Source organism: Enhydra lutris, unplaced genomic scaffold, assembly GCF_002288905.1.
Source record: "Enhydra lutris kenyoni isolate GAN:26980312 unplaced genomic scaffold, ASM228890v2 scaffoldscaffold69, whole genome shotgun sequence".
Lineage (NCBI taxonomy): Eukaryota > Metazoa > Chordata > Mammalia > Carnivora > Mustelidae > Enhydra > Enhydra lutris.
Genome location: NW_019154153.1, coordinates 3,061,005 through 3,077,543, shown reverse-complemented (window position 1 = coordinate 3,077,543; position 16,539 = coordinate 3,061,005). Strand labels below are relative to the sequence as shown.

General features: G+C 35.4%; 1 protein-coding gene across 4 annotated transcripts in view; it reads left to right on the top strand.

The window, feature by feature from the left end:
- Positions 1-16,539, top strand: part of LOC111159801 (WNK lysine deficient protein kinase 1) — a 153,887-nt gene that overhangs the window by 63,614 nt on the left and 73,734 nt on the right. For all 4 annotated transcript variants that reach the window (XM_022522416.1, XM_022522415.1, XM_022522414.1 and 1 more), the window contains exon 2: positions 7,697-7,869. In XM_022522416.1, coding sequence (XP_022378124.1) covers positions 7,697-7,869 — 173 coding nt within the window. The remainder of the gene's footprint in view (positions 1-7,696; positions 7,870-16,539) is intronic.

The window sequence follows — 16,539 nt, the reverse complement described above, 5'->3', positions numbered from 1 at the left end:
ATGCAGGGCTTGATCCCAGGACCCTGGGAACATGACCTGAGCTGAAGGCAGAGGCTTTAACCCATTGAGCCACCCAGGCGCTCCAAAAGGAAGGATTTTTTTTTTTTTTAAAGATTTTATTTATTTACTTGACAGTCAGAGATCACAATTAGGCAGAGAGGCAGGCAGAGAGAGAGAAGCAGGCTCCCTGGAGAGCAGAGAGCCCAATGTGGGGCTTGATCCCAGGACCCTGGGATCATCACCTGAGCTGAAGGCAGAGGCTTTAACCCACTGAGCCACCCAGGTGCCCTGCCACTTGCTCTCTTTAAATAAATCTTTCAAAAAACCACTTATCAAGACAATCAAGAAAGACTATATATTAAAATATAAAAAATAAATGTCTTGGGGCACCTGGGTGGCTCAGCGGGTTAAAGCCTCTGCCTTTGGCTCAGGTCATGATCCCAGGGTCCTGGGATCAAGCCCTACATCGGGGCTCTCTGCTCAGCAGGGAGCCTGCTTCCTCCTCTCTCTGCCTGCCTCTCTGCTTACTTGTGATCTCTGTCAAATAAATAAATAAAATCTTTTTTTAAAAAAGTCTTAATTGTAGATAGAACATAATTCATTTGGCTCATGTGATTTCTGTCTGATTGTTTTGAGACTGGAGTAGCTTCACAATTTCTTTAAAATATTTTCTTAATTCAACTATAGTGAGGTTTAGTCATGTATAAGGGAGTCAATAAGTGATCTAGATTTTTCTTCTGTTTTCTGTATAAATTTTCCTTAAATGAGGAACATTTAGGAATGAATGTATGGTAAATAATATTTTTTAAAAAGTATTTTGGGAAGGGTGCCTGGGCAGTGCAGTCAGTTAAGTGTCTGACTCTTGGTTTCACCTCAGATTGTGATCTCAAGGTCCTGACCCCTGTCAGGCTCCATGCTCAGTGTGGAGTCTGCTTAAGACTCTCTCTCCCTCCCCTGTAAAATAAACAAATCTTTAACCAGCTGAGCCACCCAGGTGCTCCAAAATAAACAAATCTAAAAATATGTATATGTATATATATGTTTTTTGAAGATTTGTGTATATATATACACACACACACACACACACACACACGTGTGTGTGTTTGTGTTTGTTTATTTACTTATTTATTTAGGGAAACCCTACAGTAGGTTAATAAATGGAAAATCAAATAAACTGAAAACTCTTCCCACTGTAAAACACCAGATATTTTGAAAATTTTTATTAAAAGAACAATAAAAACCATCCTTTTAAGTATAAGCTTGTAGGAATGTGAGGATAATCTCCAAGGTCTAAAAACTAAGAAGAAACAAAAAACCAGAGTGGGAGAAGTGTGAACTGACAGGAGGAGAACTTTTCTGGGACAGTTGCCAATCTTGTTAATAACTAAGAGGCATGGTTTTACCATCTATCTAATGATAGATGAAGTCTTAAGCCCAAGCAGGTAGTGGAATTGAGATACAGTAAAGTTGTTCCTTGAAGAGAGCTACACCTTTAATGAAAATACAGACTAAAGAAAAATTCCATTTCTTTTTCTTTCTTTCTTTCTTTTTTTTTTTTTTTTTAAGATTTTATTTATTCATTTGAGAGAGAGAGACAGAGCACAAACAAGGGGAGAGGCAGACGGGAAGAACCAGACTCCCAGCTGAGCTCGATCATGGGGCTCGATCCCAGGAAAAGACAAGCTTCTTTAGGTCAGGTGAAAGAAAAGTTTATCCTGGAAACTTATAAACAAGGACCTGTATTCACACAGGTGATTTTGATTTTGAGCTGATTGCATGGAGTTAATGGCCAAGGCTAGTAATATCCCTAGGGCACTAGACCTAAACAAACTTCAGACCATTTACAGGGATACACCTATAACAGACAAATCACTGTTTAAGATAACCATTTTATTCAGTATTGTGAATCACATGAAGAAACAAACCACCACAAGTGAACCAAAACAGTAGGTAAAATTAAAGCCCCAGTAACTCAGATAAAAGTCGTATTGAATTGAGCCTTTAAAGGTAAGTTATTTTAAAAAGTTGAAGGACTAAAAACATCAAATTAGTGTTAGAAAGGGGTAGTGAATGACTGATTTAATAAAGACCTGGAAAGAGATTCAAGAAATGAAAAAAAAAAAAAAAGAAAGAAAGAAAAGAAAAAAGAAGGAAAGAAAGAAAATGCAGTACAATTAAAAACTGACAAATGCTACTTTCCTCAGGTATCTGCCTTTAGATATTTTGACTTTATCTTTTCACTGTCTGTTCTCTCCAGAACAGGAACTTTTTAGGAGGATAATTCAGGACAAAATAGCTCTGCTGCCATGGATCTGAGTCTCAGTGCACTTGTGGATAATTGTAGCATGTAGTTGAGAGTGGGAATAGAAGTGATTAAGGGCTGTGAAAAGGGGCCTTTATGGAACTTTGAGAGGAGCCAAGCTTATAGTGATAATTTGGAGGTTGAGCAGGACTCTGGAACAGAGGAAATGCCAAGGAAGGTGCTGAGAAAACTTAATGTTCATGAAGCAGGGAATGTGGGGAGGTTAAAGGGGTTCTTTCTAAATTGAGCTGCCAGTTATCATGTCCCATTCAAAACCCATGTGTTAGAGTTGCCACTGAATGGGGAGGGCAAATCTTTTCCCCAGGTATTAGGCCTGGTGAAATGGCAGCAGAATTCCTTCCCCAGTGAAGCCATTAGTTAAGTGCCCAGCCTTTTTGTTCTTTTTTCCCTCCTAGCTTTGTTTATGACGTTAGGAGAGGAGGGACGGGAGTGGTGACTGAATTCCTTTTATCACACCCTTTGATGGGTGCCTTTGGTGACAGACTAACAATTTTATTTTCTTTGTGGATGTCAAATATATGCCCTCTTACCTTTATACCTAGCTTCCAAGACTTGTATGGTCAGTTGGAAGTGTTCATCTGGTTTGTGTTCATTCATCTCTTATTTCTGGAACAGGGACTGAGCCTTGGCCACATGTCTTTTGCATCCCTTCTTCCTTTGGAGTTTAAAGTTTGATTAATTTAAAAAAATTTAAAAGAGGTAATAAGCAGTTTAGATATAATGACTCAAGAGAGACTTAGTGAACAAGAAGGTAGCTCTGAGAACATTGCCCAGGAGGTATAAGAAATGGAAAATGAGAGATAAGATAGGAGGGATAGAGCGATGTTGTGTGCACACACACAAACACACACGTACACACACCCTCATACATAACACAAATAAATCTACAAAGAAGAGAAAGGGAAATAGGAGGCAATAATCCAAGAGATAATAATTGAGAATTCTCCTGACTTGAAGACAAATACTGGAAACTTTTGGCTTAGAAACATAGTCAGCCCCATTATAAATACATAAAACTAGGTGCATGGTACTGAAAGTGCAGAGCACAATTTTTTAAAAAATAGTCTTTAGAACAACTAGAGAAAATTCAGATAAATTTACAAAGGAGGACATTTATACTGACAGCTGTAGTAGACACCAGAACACCACAAAACAGTATCTTGAAAATGCTGAAAGAAAAATAAGCCAGCCTGGATTTCCACATCTATCTAAACTATCACTCAAGAGTGATGATGAAGTAAACATCTCACACAACCTAGGATTATACCTCTAATGGAACGTTTACTAAAAGAATTCTGAAAAGCATTTTACAGAAAAAGAAAAATGAACCCGGATAAAGAGAATAAGGAGCAAAACAGAAGAGTGAACAAAAAGATATGTGGGTATATATAAGTAAGCAAATACTGTTAAATAACAATTATAATGTTATCTTAAGGAGTAACAGGACAAGAGGGAGCTAAAGTAGTAGGAAAAATAATGTATAAGATGGGGAGGGGATGATGAGAATAGTGATTTTTTTTTTTTTTAGTGGCATGTAAATTTACAATAAATTTTTTAAAATTTATACCACTTGGGAAAAAAATGTTGAACAGATTATATAGTCTCTATAGCATTACAAATTATATGCCTTTAGTTAAAATTCTTGATAATATTCTGATAGTTTTAGTTGGCTTATGCTGTAATTTCTACATTATAGAAATAAAAGTCTTCTTACTAGAAAAAAATAACCAAGATAATTTAGAAAATAAAGTTGAGGAAGGGTTATAGGAAGTGGTTCTACCAAGAATGAATTATTTTAAAGCTATAGCAACTAAGAAACTGTGGTATTAGTGCAGAATAGATAGACCATTGGAATAGAATATAGAATCCAGAAATTAAATTACACTTATATGGAAAGGATGGATTGTTCATCAAATGGTATTAAGTTATTGGTTGATAAAGAAAAACAAAACAGCCAATCCTCCTTTTATCCAACCAAATAAATTCCTCAGTAATAAATTCCCAAGTGTGGCAAACAAAACATACATATTTTAAAAAGGAAAGGAAAAGGTATGTCCTCAGTGTCTGGAAGAATTACTGAAGAGATAAAGCCCACCTACCTACCATAAAGTGGAAGATTAATTGAACTGCAATGAAATAAAAACATCAAAATCAGAAGACATCGTAAGCAAAGTGAAATTACGAACCACAAATTGAGAAGACATTTGTAACATAAAATTAATAAAAGATTTGTATCCAGAATATATTGAGAACTCCTACAAAGAAGGAAAACAAATGATATGATTAGGCATCTCACAGAAGAAGAAACTCAAGTAGTCTGCAAAGAAAATAAAAACTTTTTCTCATTCTTGCCTCTAAAAATGTAAATTAAAAAACAGGATATGAGTTTACACCCATCACATTGATAAAAGTTAATGTCGGGTAATACCAATTACTGGTGACCATGTTTAGCAATGGAAACCTTCATACAATGCTATTAAGAGAGTATGTTGGTACAGTCCCCTTGAAAAGCAGTTTGTTGGTAACTATGAAAATGGAAGGTGTGGGGCGCCTGGGTGGCTCAGTTGGTTAAGCATCTGCCTTTGGCTCAGGGCATGATCTCAGGGTCCTGGGATCAAGCCCCACATTGGGCTCCCTGCTGAGCAGGGAGCCTCCTTCTCCCTCTCCCATTCCTCCTACTTGTGATCTCTCTTTCTCTGTCAAATAAATAAAATCTTAGAAAGAAAGAAGGAACGAATGAATGAATATTGGAGGTGCCTATTTCTTATGATTAAGTAATTCTAGACATGATCCTAATAGATGTTTAGTATTTTTTGTGCCTCATGTCTCTTTTGAAGGCTAGAATAGTGTTTTAAGTCTGTATAGTAAAATACATAGGATTATAAGGATACTAATTGTACTAAAATAGTTATAAAAATTTTTTTAAAAGATTTTATTTATTTATTTGACAGAGAGAGAGAGATCAGTAGTGGCCAGAGAGGCAGGCAGAGAGAGAGGGGGAAGCAGGCTCCCTGCTGAGCAAGGAGCCCGATGTGGGGCTTGATCCCAGGACCCCGGGATCACTACCTGAGCCGAAGGCAGAGGCTTAACCCACTGAGCCATCCAGGCACCCCAGTTATAAAAATTTTTAAAGTTGTGTTATAGTGAGCATTGTTAGTGTACACTAATCAGATCAACTGGAAGATCTAATTGTCAATTTCAAAGTAATGATTAATGTAAATGATATTTTGAGATAATCTATAACCACTGTTATGTGATATCAAAATATCTAGGGCTGTTGGTGACAGAAATCACAGGATTACTGAATACTCTCAGGTATATATATTCATATGTATGGGCTTATTTCTAGACTTCCAGTGCTATTCCTTTGGTCTACATATCTGTCCTCATGCCAGTACCACACTGTTTTGATTACTTTAGCTTTGTAATAAGTTAAGAACCTGTTTCCTAGAGACACATTTAAATGTATAGCCAAGGAGATTAATATTGTAATACCACTGCAATATTATAGTAGCAAAAAATGGGGACTAGCCTAAAGATTAATCAATAGGAGATGATATAAATTATGATATATTTAGGTACCAGGTAACTGTGTAACAGTGATGATGAACAAAGCCAAGTTATAATAATATGGTGGGTACCTTGTAGTGCCTGGTATATCATCACAGGTGATCTCAGATAATACTGAGTAAAAAAAACAACCTTTTAAAGAAAACATACTCTAGGGGAGCCTGGGTGGCTCAGTGGAGTTAAAGCCTCTGCCTTCAGCTCGGGTCATGATCCCAGGGTCTTGGAATGGAGCTCCACCTCAGGCTCTCTGCTCAGGAGGGAGCCTGCTTCCTCCTCTCTCTCTCTCTCTCTGCCTGTCTCTCTGCCTACTTGTGATCTCTGTCAAAAAAAAAAAAAAATCTTAAAAAAATAAAGAAAACATACTCTGTAACATTTTATGAAATTTTAACATTTTAACACAAAGTATAAAAACCTGTATGGGAAGTGGTATGTCCAAATTCAGTCTAGTAGTTATTCAGGGGTAAGGAGTAGTGATGGGAAGGACAATCTTGTTACACATAGGGGGCTTTTAATTATGTCTATGTTTATTTAACTGTGTGATGGACACATTACTTTATTGTATGCCTGGAATCTTTTGTTAAAATATGTATTGCTTGATTTGACAGAATATTAGTGTGACAGAGATAGTTCCAATTTTAATATACAGAATAATTCAGAGTATGTGTATATGGGACCTTGTCAGGGGAAGATCAACAAATTAAGTGATTTTCCCCAGTTTATCTCAGAAACATCACATCACCTATGAAGTGCCAGGTGATTTAACGTGATGAAAGCATACCTAGTAGATTATTTAATATTTTCGTAAAGAAAATTCTAATCAAAGCAAAGACAGAACTAGAATTTACATTTAGATCTTTTTGCCTCCAAAATCTCATACTTGTTCCATGTTATTAAATTGCATATATTGCGTAGCAATAAATATTTTAGAAGTGATAAGTTAACTGTAGCCACAAAATGATACTGTATTTGAGGCACATGTTAACATAAAGACATTGAAATAATTTCAAGCACTACATTATAATCCAGTTTTCTTAAGTATACTTTACCCTGTTCTCACAGTCATGAAAGGCTGAAGAATTATTAGTTATTAGTAACTTTAATGTTAAAGCATTCCTGTTTTAAACATTATCGATCATTGTAATTTAGTACACGTTTGGCATTTGAACTTATTTTTGTGGGGTTTTTTTCTTTGTTTTTCCCCCATTTAAAAAAAATTAATAAATAATATATTATTTGTTTCAGGGGTACAGGTATGTATTTCATCAGTCTTACACAATTCACAGCAGGTACCATATAGTATATACCCTCCCTAGTGTCCATCACCCAGCCACCGCATCCCTCCCACTCTCTTCCACTCCAGCAACCCTCAGGTTGTTTCCTGAGATTAAGAATCTCTCATGGTTTGTCTCCCTCTCTGGTTTTGTTCCATTTCCTTTTTTCCTCTCTTCCCCCATGATCCTCTGTCTTGTTTCTCAGATTCTACGTATCAGTGAAATCATATGATAATCGTCTTTTTCTGACTTATTTCACTTAGCATAATACCCTTTCGTTCCATCCACATCATTGCAAATGGCAAGATTTCATTTTTTGGTGGGTTTTTTTTTTTTCCTATTTAAACTATTTTATTTTTACTTAAGTATAATTAACATATAGTGCTATATTAGTTTCAACTGTGCAGTATGATTCAGCAGTTCTATACATTTCTTATCAAGATAAGTGTACTCTTAACAGCATTTAAATTTGACTGTGTGACTTGGTATTCTGTTATTTTAAACCACATTCTGTTTTGGTTCATGATTTTAGGATCGAAAATTAACAAAGTCTGAGAGGCAGAGATTTAAAGAAGAGGCTGAAATGTTAAAGGGTCTTCAGCATCCCAATATTGTTCGATTCTATGATTCCTGGGAGTCCACAGTAAAAGGGAAGAAGTGCATTGTTTTGGTGACTGAACTTATGACATCTGGAACACTTAAAACGTAAGTCTATCAATGTTATAAAAGTTGACCAAGAAGTTTGAAAGAACTTGAATTTTCTCATGTCATATTTTATCAGTCCTGCTTTTCTTGCCAAGCATACCAAGGAGGGAACAATCCCTCCAACTCTTGGTAGGACATTTTCTTGCCCACTAAGTCCTCTGGTGTATAAAATAATTTAATAATTATTTAATGGTAATATTAAAATAAGTTATTACAGAATAAACCTAGTTATTTTAAATCATGTTGATTTGCACTTCTAAAATAGAGCAGCAGCTGAGGGATCACGAAATCATATGACAATGTGGCCCTCTAGTGGTTTAAATGAGGTTGAAGCTTATTTACTTTCTCCATTTACTCCATTTACTTTATCACCTTGTATTGGACAGTTATTGCTGCATCTGCACAACTATTATTATGTCAGATTCAAATGATACTGTGACAGTTATTGCTAGATAAATCCATTTGCCTTAGTATCAGAAATTAAAGCCAAAATAGTTAGACTCATCATTTCTTTCACGAAAGCAGGTCAAATGCAGAAATTTCTTGTTCTCCATTTGAACAATTCCTAACAAGGTATTCCCTTTCCCTAAAAGAGTTTTAAAGTAGGAATGGGAGTTTGCCTTTGGAATCCCAGGTCTCTCAGATTACATATACTCAGAGAGGAAACTACAGTGAGAAAACTACAGTCATCCCTGAACAATGTGAGAGTTAGGGACAGTTGACCCCCCATATAGTTGAAAATCCAAGTATAACTTTTGAATCCCTCAGACTTAATTACTTAGTAGCCTACTATTGACTAGAAGCCTTACTGATAACATAAATGGTCAATTAACACCTATTTGTATATTATATGTATTATATACTATATTTTTATAATAAAGTAAGCTAGAGAAAATAAAATCATGAGAGAATACATTTACAGTACTATACTATAAAAAGTCTGCATGTAAGTAAATCCACACAGTTCAAACCGATGTTGTTCCAGGGTCAAATGGAGTATAAATTATATGGTTTAAATTTTTTATAGTGGAGGAATTGGACTTTTAAAAATTGTATCTTTGGTATGTTTTCATTCTTTACCACTTTCTTTAGTTAATACTACTGAGCTAATTCATCCCAGATATTTGAAACAGTTTTGTATCTTTTGGATGTAATGACTTGCATGTGCTCTTGGATGCTCAAGATTAACATATTGAAAAGCCAACAGATTATTTCCCTCCTGCAAATTCTGGTTTCCCCACTCAGCTTCTCCAATATTTATGGTAACATCTTTATCCTCATCATCCAAGCTGCTTGTTAATATATCTCTTTCTTCCATTAGATTGTGCTCTCTAGCACTATGCCTGAAATTTAAAAACTATTTGAATGAATTAAAGAAAATTGTGGTTATTAGTTATGTGTATATCTGTACCTTGAGATTCTTTTCACCAGTTTAGGTACTTTAGTGGGCTGTCAATAATCTGTTGGGGCATACCCTATAAGAGTACCCTCTGACATTTGTTTTAAATTTGTTTTTATTTGTTTTAAAAAGTTTATTGAGAGACTTTGGGTTAACATAGTAGGCTAAGCCTCTGGAATTGACCCGCAGTTGGTAGAACACACAACTCTTGATCTCGGGATCATGAGTTCTAGCCCCATGCTGGGTGTAGGCATTACTAAAAAAAAAAAAAAAAAAAAAAAAAGTTCAGATGTAGTAAGAAAAGATCCAAAGAACTTTTAGAAATAAGAATAAATCCTTAAAAAAAATCCTTAAAATTAAAACTTCATTGATTAGGTTAAACAGCAGACTAAATTCAACTAAAAAGGATAAATATGAATATCAGAACGCAAAAACAACATGAGACATGGAGTGAGAAGACATTAGATTTAATTATCATTCTAGAAGAATCAAGAGAATAAGGAAGGACTTGAGGATGTGTATTTAGTTCTCAGCAAATAGATTTACTTTTAAAAACGAAGATTTTTAGAATTTATTTGACAGAGAGAGCACACAAGCAGGGGGAGCACCAGGCAGAGAGAGAAACAGGCTCCCCTGCTGAGCAGGGAGCCCGATGTGGGACTCAATCCCAGGACCCCAGGGTCATGACCTGAGCTGAAGGCAGATGCTTAACCAACTGAGCCACCGGGGCGCCCCCCCACCCAAGCATGTAGATCTAAAACAAACCCATATTTTCATATAGTTATATATGACTTCCATACAGCCATGAAGGCAAGTCCTATAAGCTGCTTCTTGTTAATACTTTGTTAGCAGTTCAAATGAATAGCAGGACATTAAGTTGTTTTCTTTCACAGTGCTTAATAAAGTTGACTATAACAGAACCAAATCCATATTCATACTAGAAGAATACAGAATAATTAGGAATATTGGTAGCATTTAGAGAAGCAAAAGGGGCAAAAGGGATGGGAGTTGGTTCCAACTTTCATGCTTTTTGGACTTTTTAGGTTTCTACCTTTGTTCCGCATATTTATTAATACTTAAATTGACACCCATACCTGAAAATTAATATGGGTTAGAAAATTTGATTCAGGAAATAGAAATAAAGCTAGATTTTTTTTAATTGAGATGAAATTCACAACATAAAATTAAAAATTTTAAAGTACAATTCAGGTATAGATATTTTGTCTATACAGTGTTGTATAACCACTACATGATTTATCAAGTTCTTAAACATTTTCATCACCTCAAAGGAACACTGTACTCATTAAGTAGTTATTCTCCATTTTCCTTCCCATGCAGTGTATTTACTCTTTAATTGCACACCATCAATACTCTGGTTTCTCTTCAGATCATATAAATCTTTGGCCTTTTAATTGCACACCATCTAAGTTCCTGGCATTTTTCTTTCTAAGCTTAAAGGTCTCTTTCCCCATCATTGTTTCTGTTTCCTAGCCTCAGAGCTAAGGGAGCAGGAGGATATAGTAGAAAGCACTAGACAGAGTACGAGTGGTAAGTTCTACTCCTAGCTCTGTTTCTGCCTAGCTGTGATTTGGGTCAACTAGCTCCCCATGTCTGGGCCTCAGTTCTCCATGTGCAAGATGAAGAATTATACTGACCTCTACAATTTATGGATAGGAATTTTTTCTGTGATTAAAAAACGTAGCAGGGTGCTTGGGTGACTCAGCCAGTTAAATGTCTGCCTTTAGCTCAGGTTCTGATCCCAGGGTTCTGGGATTGAGCCCCTCTCAGGTTTCCTGCTCAGCTGGACATCTGCTTCTCCCTTTCCCTCCGCCCCTCCCCCCAGCTCTTGCTGTCTCTCTCTCTCAAATAAATAATATCTTAAAAAAATATAGCATAAAATTTGCCATCTTAATCATTATTAAATGTGCAGTTCAATAATGTTAAGTACATTCACATTGCTGTGCAACTATTCTTTAGCACTTTTCAGTCCTGCAAAACAAACCCAGTAAGCAACTCCCCATTTCCCCCAATCCCAGCCCTTGGCAACCACCAACTGCTTTTTGTCTCTGGTTTTATCTGATCAAGCTATTTCATATAAATAGAGTCATAAAATAATGGGGCCTTTTGTGTTTGGCATAATGTTTTCAAGGTTCATGATGTTGCACATATTAGTACTTCATTCCTTTTTATGACTACATAATATTTTGTTTCATGGGTATACCACAATTCGTTTGCTTAGAGATATTTGTTTCCACCTTCTGGCTATCACTAATAGTCCTGCTATAAATACTTGTGTATAAGTTTTGAGTATATATTTTCATTTCTTTTGGATGTGTGCCTATAAGTGGAATTGCTAAGTCATGTTAATTTTATGTTTAACTCTTTGAGGAACCACCAAACTGTTTTCCACAGTGACTGAGCCATTTTACATTCCCACCAACAATGTATAAGAGTTTCAGTTTCTCCATGTCCTTGCCAACACTTGTTTATTATTTTCATAGCCATCCTACCAAGTGTGACATGGTATCTCATTGTGGTTTTGATTTGGATTTTTGTAGTGACTGATGATGTTGAGCAACTTGTCATGTGCATATTGGCCGTTTATCTGTCTTTGGAGAAATGTCTATTCCATCATGTCTTCGGACAAATCTCTGTTCAATTTAATTTTTTTGTTGTTGTTTATTGTTGAGTTGTAAGAGTTTTTTATATATTCTGTAAGCCTTTCCCAGAAATACGATTTGCAAATACTGTCTCCCATTCTATAGGTTGTCTTTTTACTTCCTGTGATGTGTAAAGTTTTTAATGTTGATGAAGTCCAATTTACTTTTTTCTTTTCTTCTTGCTTGTACTTTTGGTGTTAGGTCTAAGAATCTATTGCCAAAACCGAGGTCATGCAGATTTACCCCTAAGCTTTCTTCTAAAACTTGTACAGGTTTGTCTCTTACATTTACATTTGTTTCATTTTGAGTAAACTTTTGTGTATGTGTGAGGTGTGCAACCCAACTTCATTCTGTTGCACAAGGTTGTCCAGTTACCCAGCACTATTTGTTGAAGAGACTGTTCTAGCCCTTTTGAATGGTCTTGGTACTCCTGTCAAAAATCATTTAACCATAGATGTCTGGGTTTATTTCTGGGCTCTTGATACTATGCTTTTAGTCTGTATATCTGTCACTAGCCAGTACTACACTGTTTTGATTTCAGTAGTTTGTAATATGTTTTCAAATTAGGAAGTGTGAGTTTTCCAATTTTGTTCTTCTTTTTCAGTATTGTTTTGGCTAGGGGTGCCTGGGTGGCTCAGTCAGTTAAGGGTTTGCCTTCAACTCAGGTCATGATCCCAGGGTCTTGGGATCGAGTCCTGAGTCAGGCTTCCTGATCAGTTGAGAGCCTGCTTCTCCCTCTCCCTCTGCTGCTCCCCCTGCATGTGTTCACTTTCTCTCTCTCTCTCTCTTTCTCTCTTTCTTTCTCTCCAGTAAATAAATAAAATCTTTAAGAACAGTTTTGGCTATTTGAGGCCCTTGCAATTCCATGTGAATTTGAGAATTAGTTTTCCATTTCTGCAAGAAGGTTGATAGAATTTTGACTCTATCTGTAGATAGAATTAAATATATTTATAGATGCAATGAATCTATAGGTCACTTTGGTTATTATTGCCATTTAACTAACTATATTAAGTTTTCCAATCCATGAGCACAAGATGTTTTTACATTTTATTTAATTTTTCAACAGTGTTTTCTAGTTTAGAATGCATAGGTCTTTCACCTCCTTGGTTAAATTTATTCCAACATATTTTATTCTTTTGGGTGCTTTTGCAAAATGGAATTGTCTTCTTAATTTCCTTTTCAGGTTGTTGATTGTTGGTGTATGGAACACAACTAATTTGTGTATGTTGATCTTGCACTTTTGCAACTCTGATGAATTGTTTTACTAACTCTAGTTATGAGGGTGTGTGTGTTCTTTGGTATTTTCTTTATATAGGATCTTGGCATTACAAATATAGTTTTACTGCCTTTCCAATTTGTATACTTTTATTTCTTTTTCTTGCTTAGTTGCTCTGGCTGGAACTTCTAGTACAATGTTGGATAACAGTGGTTATCCTTGTCTTATTTCTAATCTTAGTAAGGAAGCTTTCAGTGTTTCATTATTGAGTATGATGTAAGGTTCGGGTTTTTCATAATGTTCTTTATCATATATTCTCTGCTATTCCTAGTTTGAGTATTTTTATCATGGAAAGGTATTGGAATTTATCTAATTATTTTTCTTTATCAGTTGAGATGATCATGAGGTTGTTGTTTTGTCTTTTTACCTTTGTTCGAAAGTGTATTATGTTGACTAATTTTCTAATGTTGATGGATACTTCCATTTCATAGATAAATTGTACTTGGTGTATAATCCTTTTACTGTTTTGTTGGATTCAGTTAGCTAATGTTTTCCTGATGACTTTTGCATCTATATTCATAAGAGATATTGGCATGTAGTTTTCTTGTGGTGTCTTTGCTGACAGGGCAGATGAATGACTTATGAAGTCATTTTCTACTTTTTGGATGAGTTTCCTCCTTTTCTACTTTTTGGAAGAGTTTGAGAAGGATTAGTGGTTTCCCTTTAAATGTTTGGTAAAACTCAACAGTGAAACCATGTAGTCCTGGACTTTTCTTTGTTGGGAGGTTTCTTGAGGGAATGTTCCATGTGTTTTTAAGAATATGTATTCATCCGTTGTTGGGTGTCATGTTCCATATATTTCTCTAATGTTTAGGTGGTTTATTATTCAAATCCTCTATTCCCTTAATGATCTTCTGTCTAGATGGTCTATCCACTTTTTTTTTTTTTTAAAGATTTTATTTATTGACAGAGATAGCAAATGCAGGAACACAAGCAGGAGGAGTGGGAGAAGGAGAACCAGGCTTCCCTCGGAGCAGGGAGCTCGATGCATTGTTTGATCCCAGGACTCTGGGATCATGACCTGAGCCAAAGGCAGACACTTAATGACCGAGCCACCCAGGCGCCTCAGTCTGTCCACTTTTGAAAGTGGGCTATTAAGTCTCCAACTATTGCTATAGAACTGTGTACTCCTCCTCTCGATTCTGTCAGTAATTGCTTCATGTATTTAGGAACTCTTTTTGATGTGTATTATGTTTATATTTGTTATAATCTTCACAAATTGACCCTTTTATCAATATATATTCTTTAGTTTTCATATCAGTTTTTGATTTAGTCTATTTTGTCTGATATTAATATAACCACCTTATTCCCTTTTGGTTACTATTTGCATGGAATATCTTTTTTGTGTCCTTTCATTTTCAACCTGTGTGGGTCTTTGAATCTAAAGTGAGTCTCTTGTAGACAACATGTAGTTGGATCATATTCATCTCCATTCAGCCCTCTCTTTGATTAGAAAATTTAATTCATTTATACTTGAAGTAATTGGTGATAAGGAAGCACTTTTGCTATTTGGTTTTTTTTTTTTTTTTTATGTTTTGACACCTTTGTCCTCTTCATTACTGCTTCTTAAAAAAAATTTTTTTTTTGTAATAAACCATTTTAATACCCTTCTTATTTCCCTTGTATATATTTTTAAAGTATTTTCTTACTGGTTACCTTAGGGATTACAATTAATACCATAAATTTCTAACAATCTAGTTTGAAATGTTACCAGATTAGCTTCAGTGGCTTCAGAATCCTTGCTCCTATACAGCTTTGCACCTCTTTTGTGTTTTTGCAGATTTTGCAAAGATCCAAATTGCATCTTTATATGTTGTGTCCCCATTAATACAGATTTGTAATTATTGATTTATGTATTTGCCTTTTAAATCATGTAGGAAATGAACAGAGAAGTTACAAGCCAAAAACACATTAATACTTGTTTTTATATTTAGCTGTGTAGTTACCTTTACCAGAGATTTTATTTCTTCCTATGGCTTCAGTTTACTGTCCAGTGTCCTTTTATTTCAGCCTCAAGGACTTGCTTTGGCATTTCCTGTAGGGCAGGTGTACTAGTAACAGTCTCTCAGCTTTTGTTTAATGTTGCCTTTATTTTTGAAGGATATTTTTTGCTAGATAGAAAATTCTTGGTTGACAGGTTCCCCCTGACACACACCTTTCCACACTTTAAATATGACATTTCTCTGCCTTCTGGCCTCTGTGGTTTCTGCTGAGAAGTTGGCTGACAATCTTCCTGAGGATCTCTTGATTATGATGAGTTGCTTTTCTCTTGCTTTCAAGATTCTCTCGTCTTTTGTTTTCAACAGTTTGAATGTAATATATGAATCTGAATCTCTTTATATGTATTCTTCTTGAGTTTGTTGAGCTTCTCAGATATGTGGATTCATGTCTTTTGTCAAATTTAGAAAGTTCGTGACCATTATTTTATCACTATTTAGCTAAAAGAAGCAACACAAGTGTCCATCAAGGAAAGAGTAGATAAGCAAAATGTGTGTGTGTGTGTTTGTGTGTGTGTGTGTGTGTGTGTGTGTGCGTGCACGCGCACGTGCCTGTCTGTCTACACACACACAGTTGAATATTTTTCATCCTTAAGTGGCAAGGAAATTCTAACACATGCTGTAATACGAGTGAACCTTGAGGACATTATGCAATGTGAAATAAGCCAGTTACGAAAAGTCACATACCACTACTGCTTTCACTTTCTGTGAGGTACATAGAGTAGTTGATTCATAGAAACAGAAAGAGTGGTAGTTTCCAGAACCTAAGGGAAGGTGGCTTTGGGGAGTTAGTGTTTAATGGGTATGAAGTTTCAGTTTTTTTTTAAGATAAAAAGAGTTCTGGGGATAGTTGGTGGTGATGATTTCATAACAGTATCAGTTACTTAGTGTCACTTTAAAATGGTAAATTTTATGTATATTTTATCTTAATAAAAATGGGAAAATACACTGTGTTGAATTTTCTCAAAATATAGAGGTGGAACAATTATTGTCTAAGTCATTTTATGAAGCCAGCATAACACTGATATCACTGATATCAAAACCTAAGATATTATGGAAAAAGAAATTTTTAAAGAACAATGTCCTTCATGAATATTGATATAAAAATCTTTTACAGAATAATAGCAGATTGGAGCCAGCAATTACAATACATTAATACCAGAGAGGGTATTATCCCAGGATCATGAAGTTGGTTTAACATTGAATGAATCAGTGTTATTCATCACATTAACAGAATAGTGGAGAAAAGCATATGATCATTTCAAAATATGTCGAAAAGTATTTGACAATTCAGTATCTATCTATTTATGGCTTAAAAACTCTTAGCCATGTGCTCGC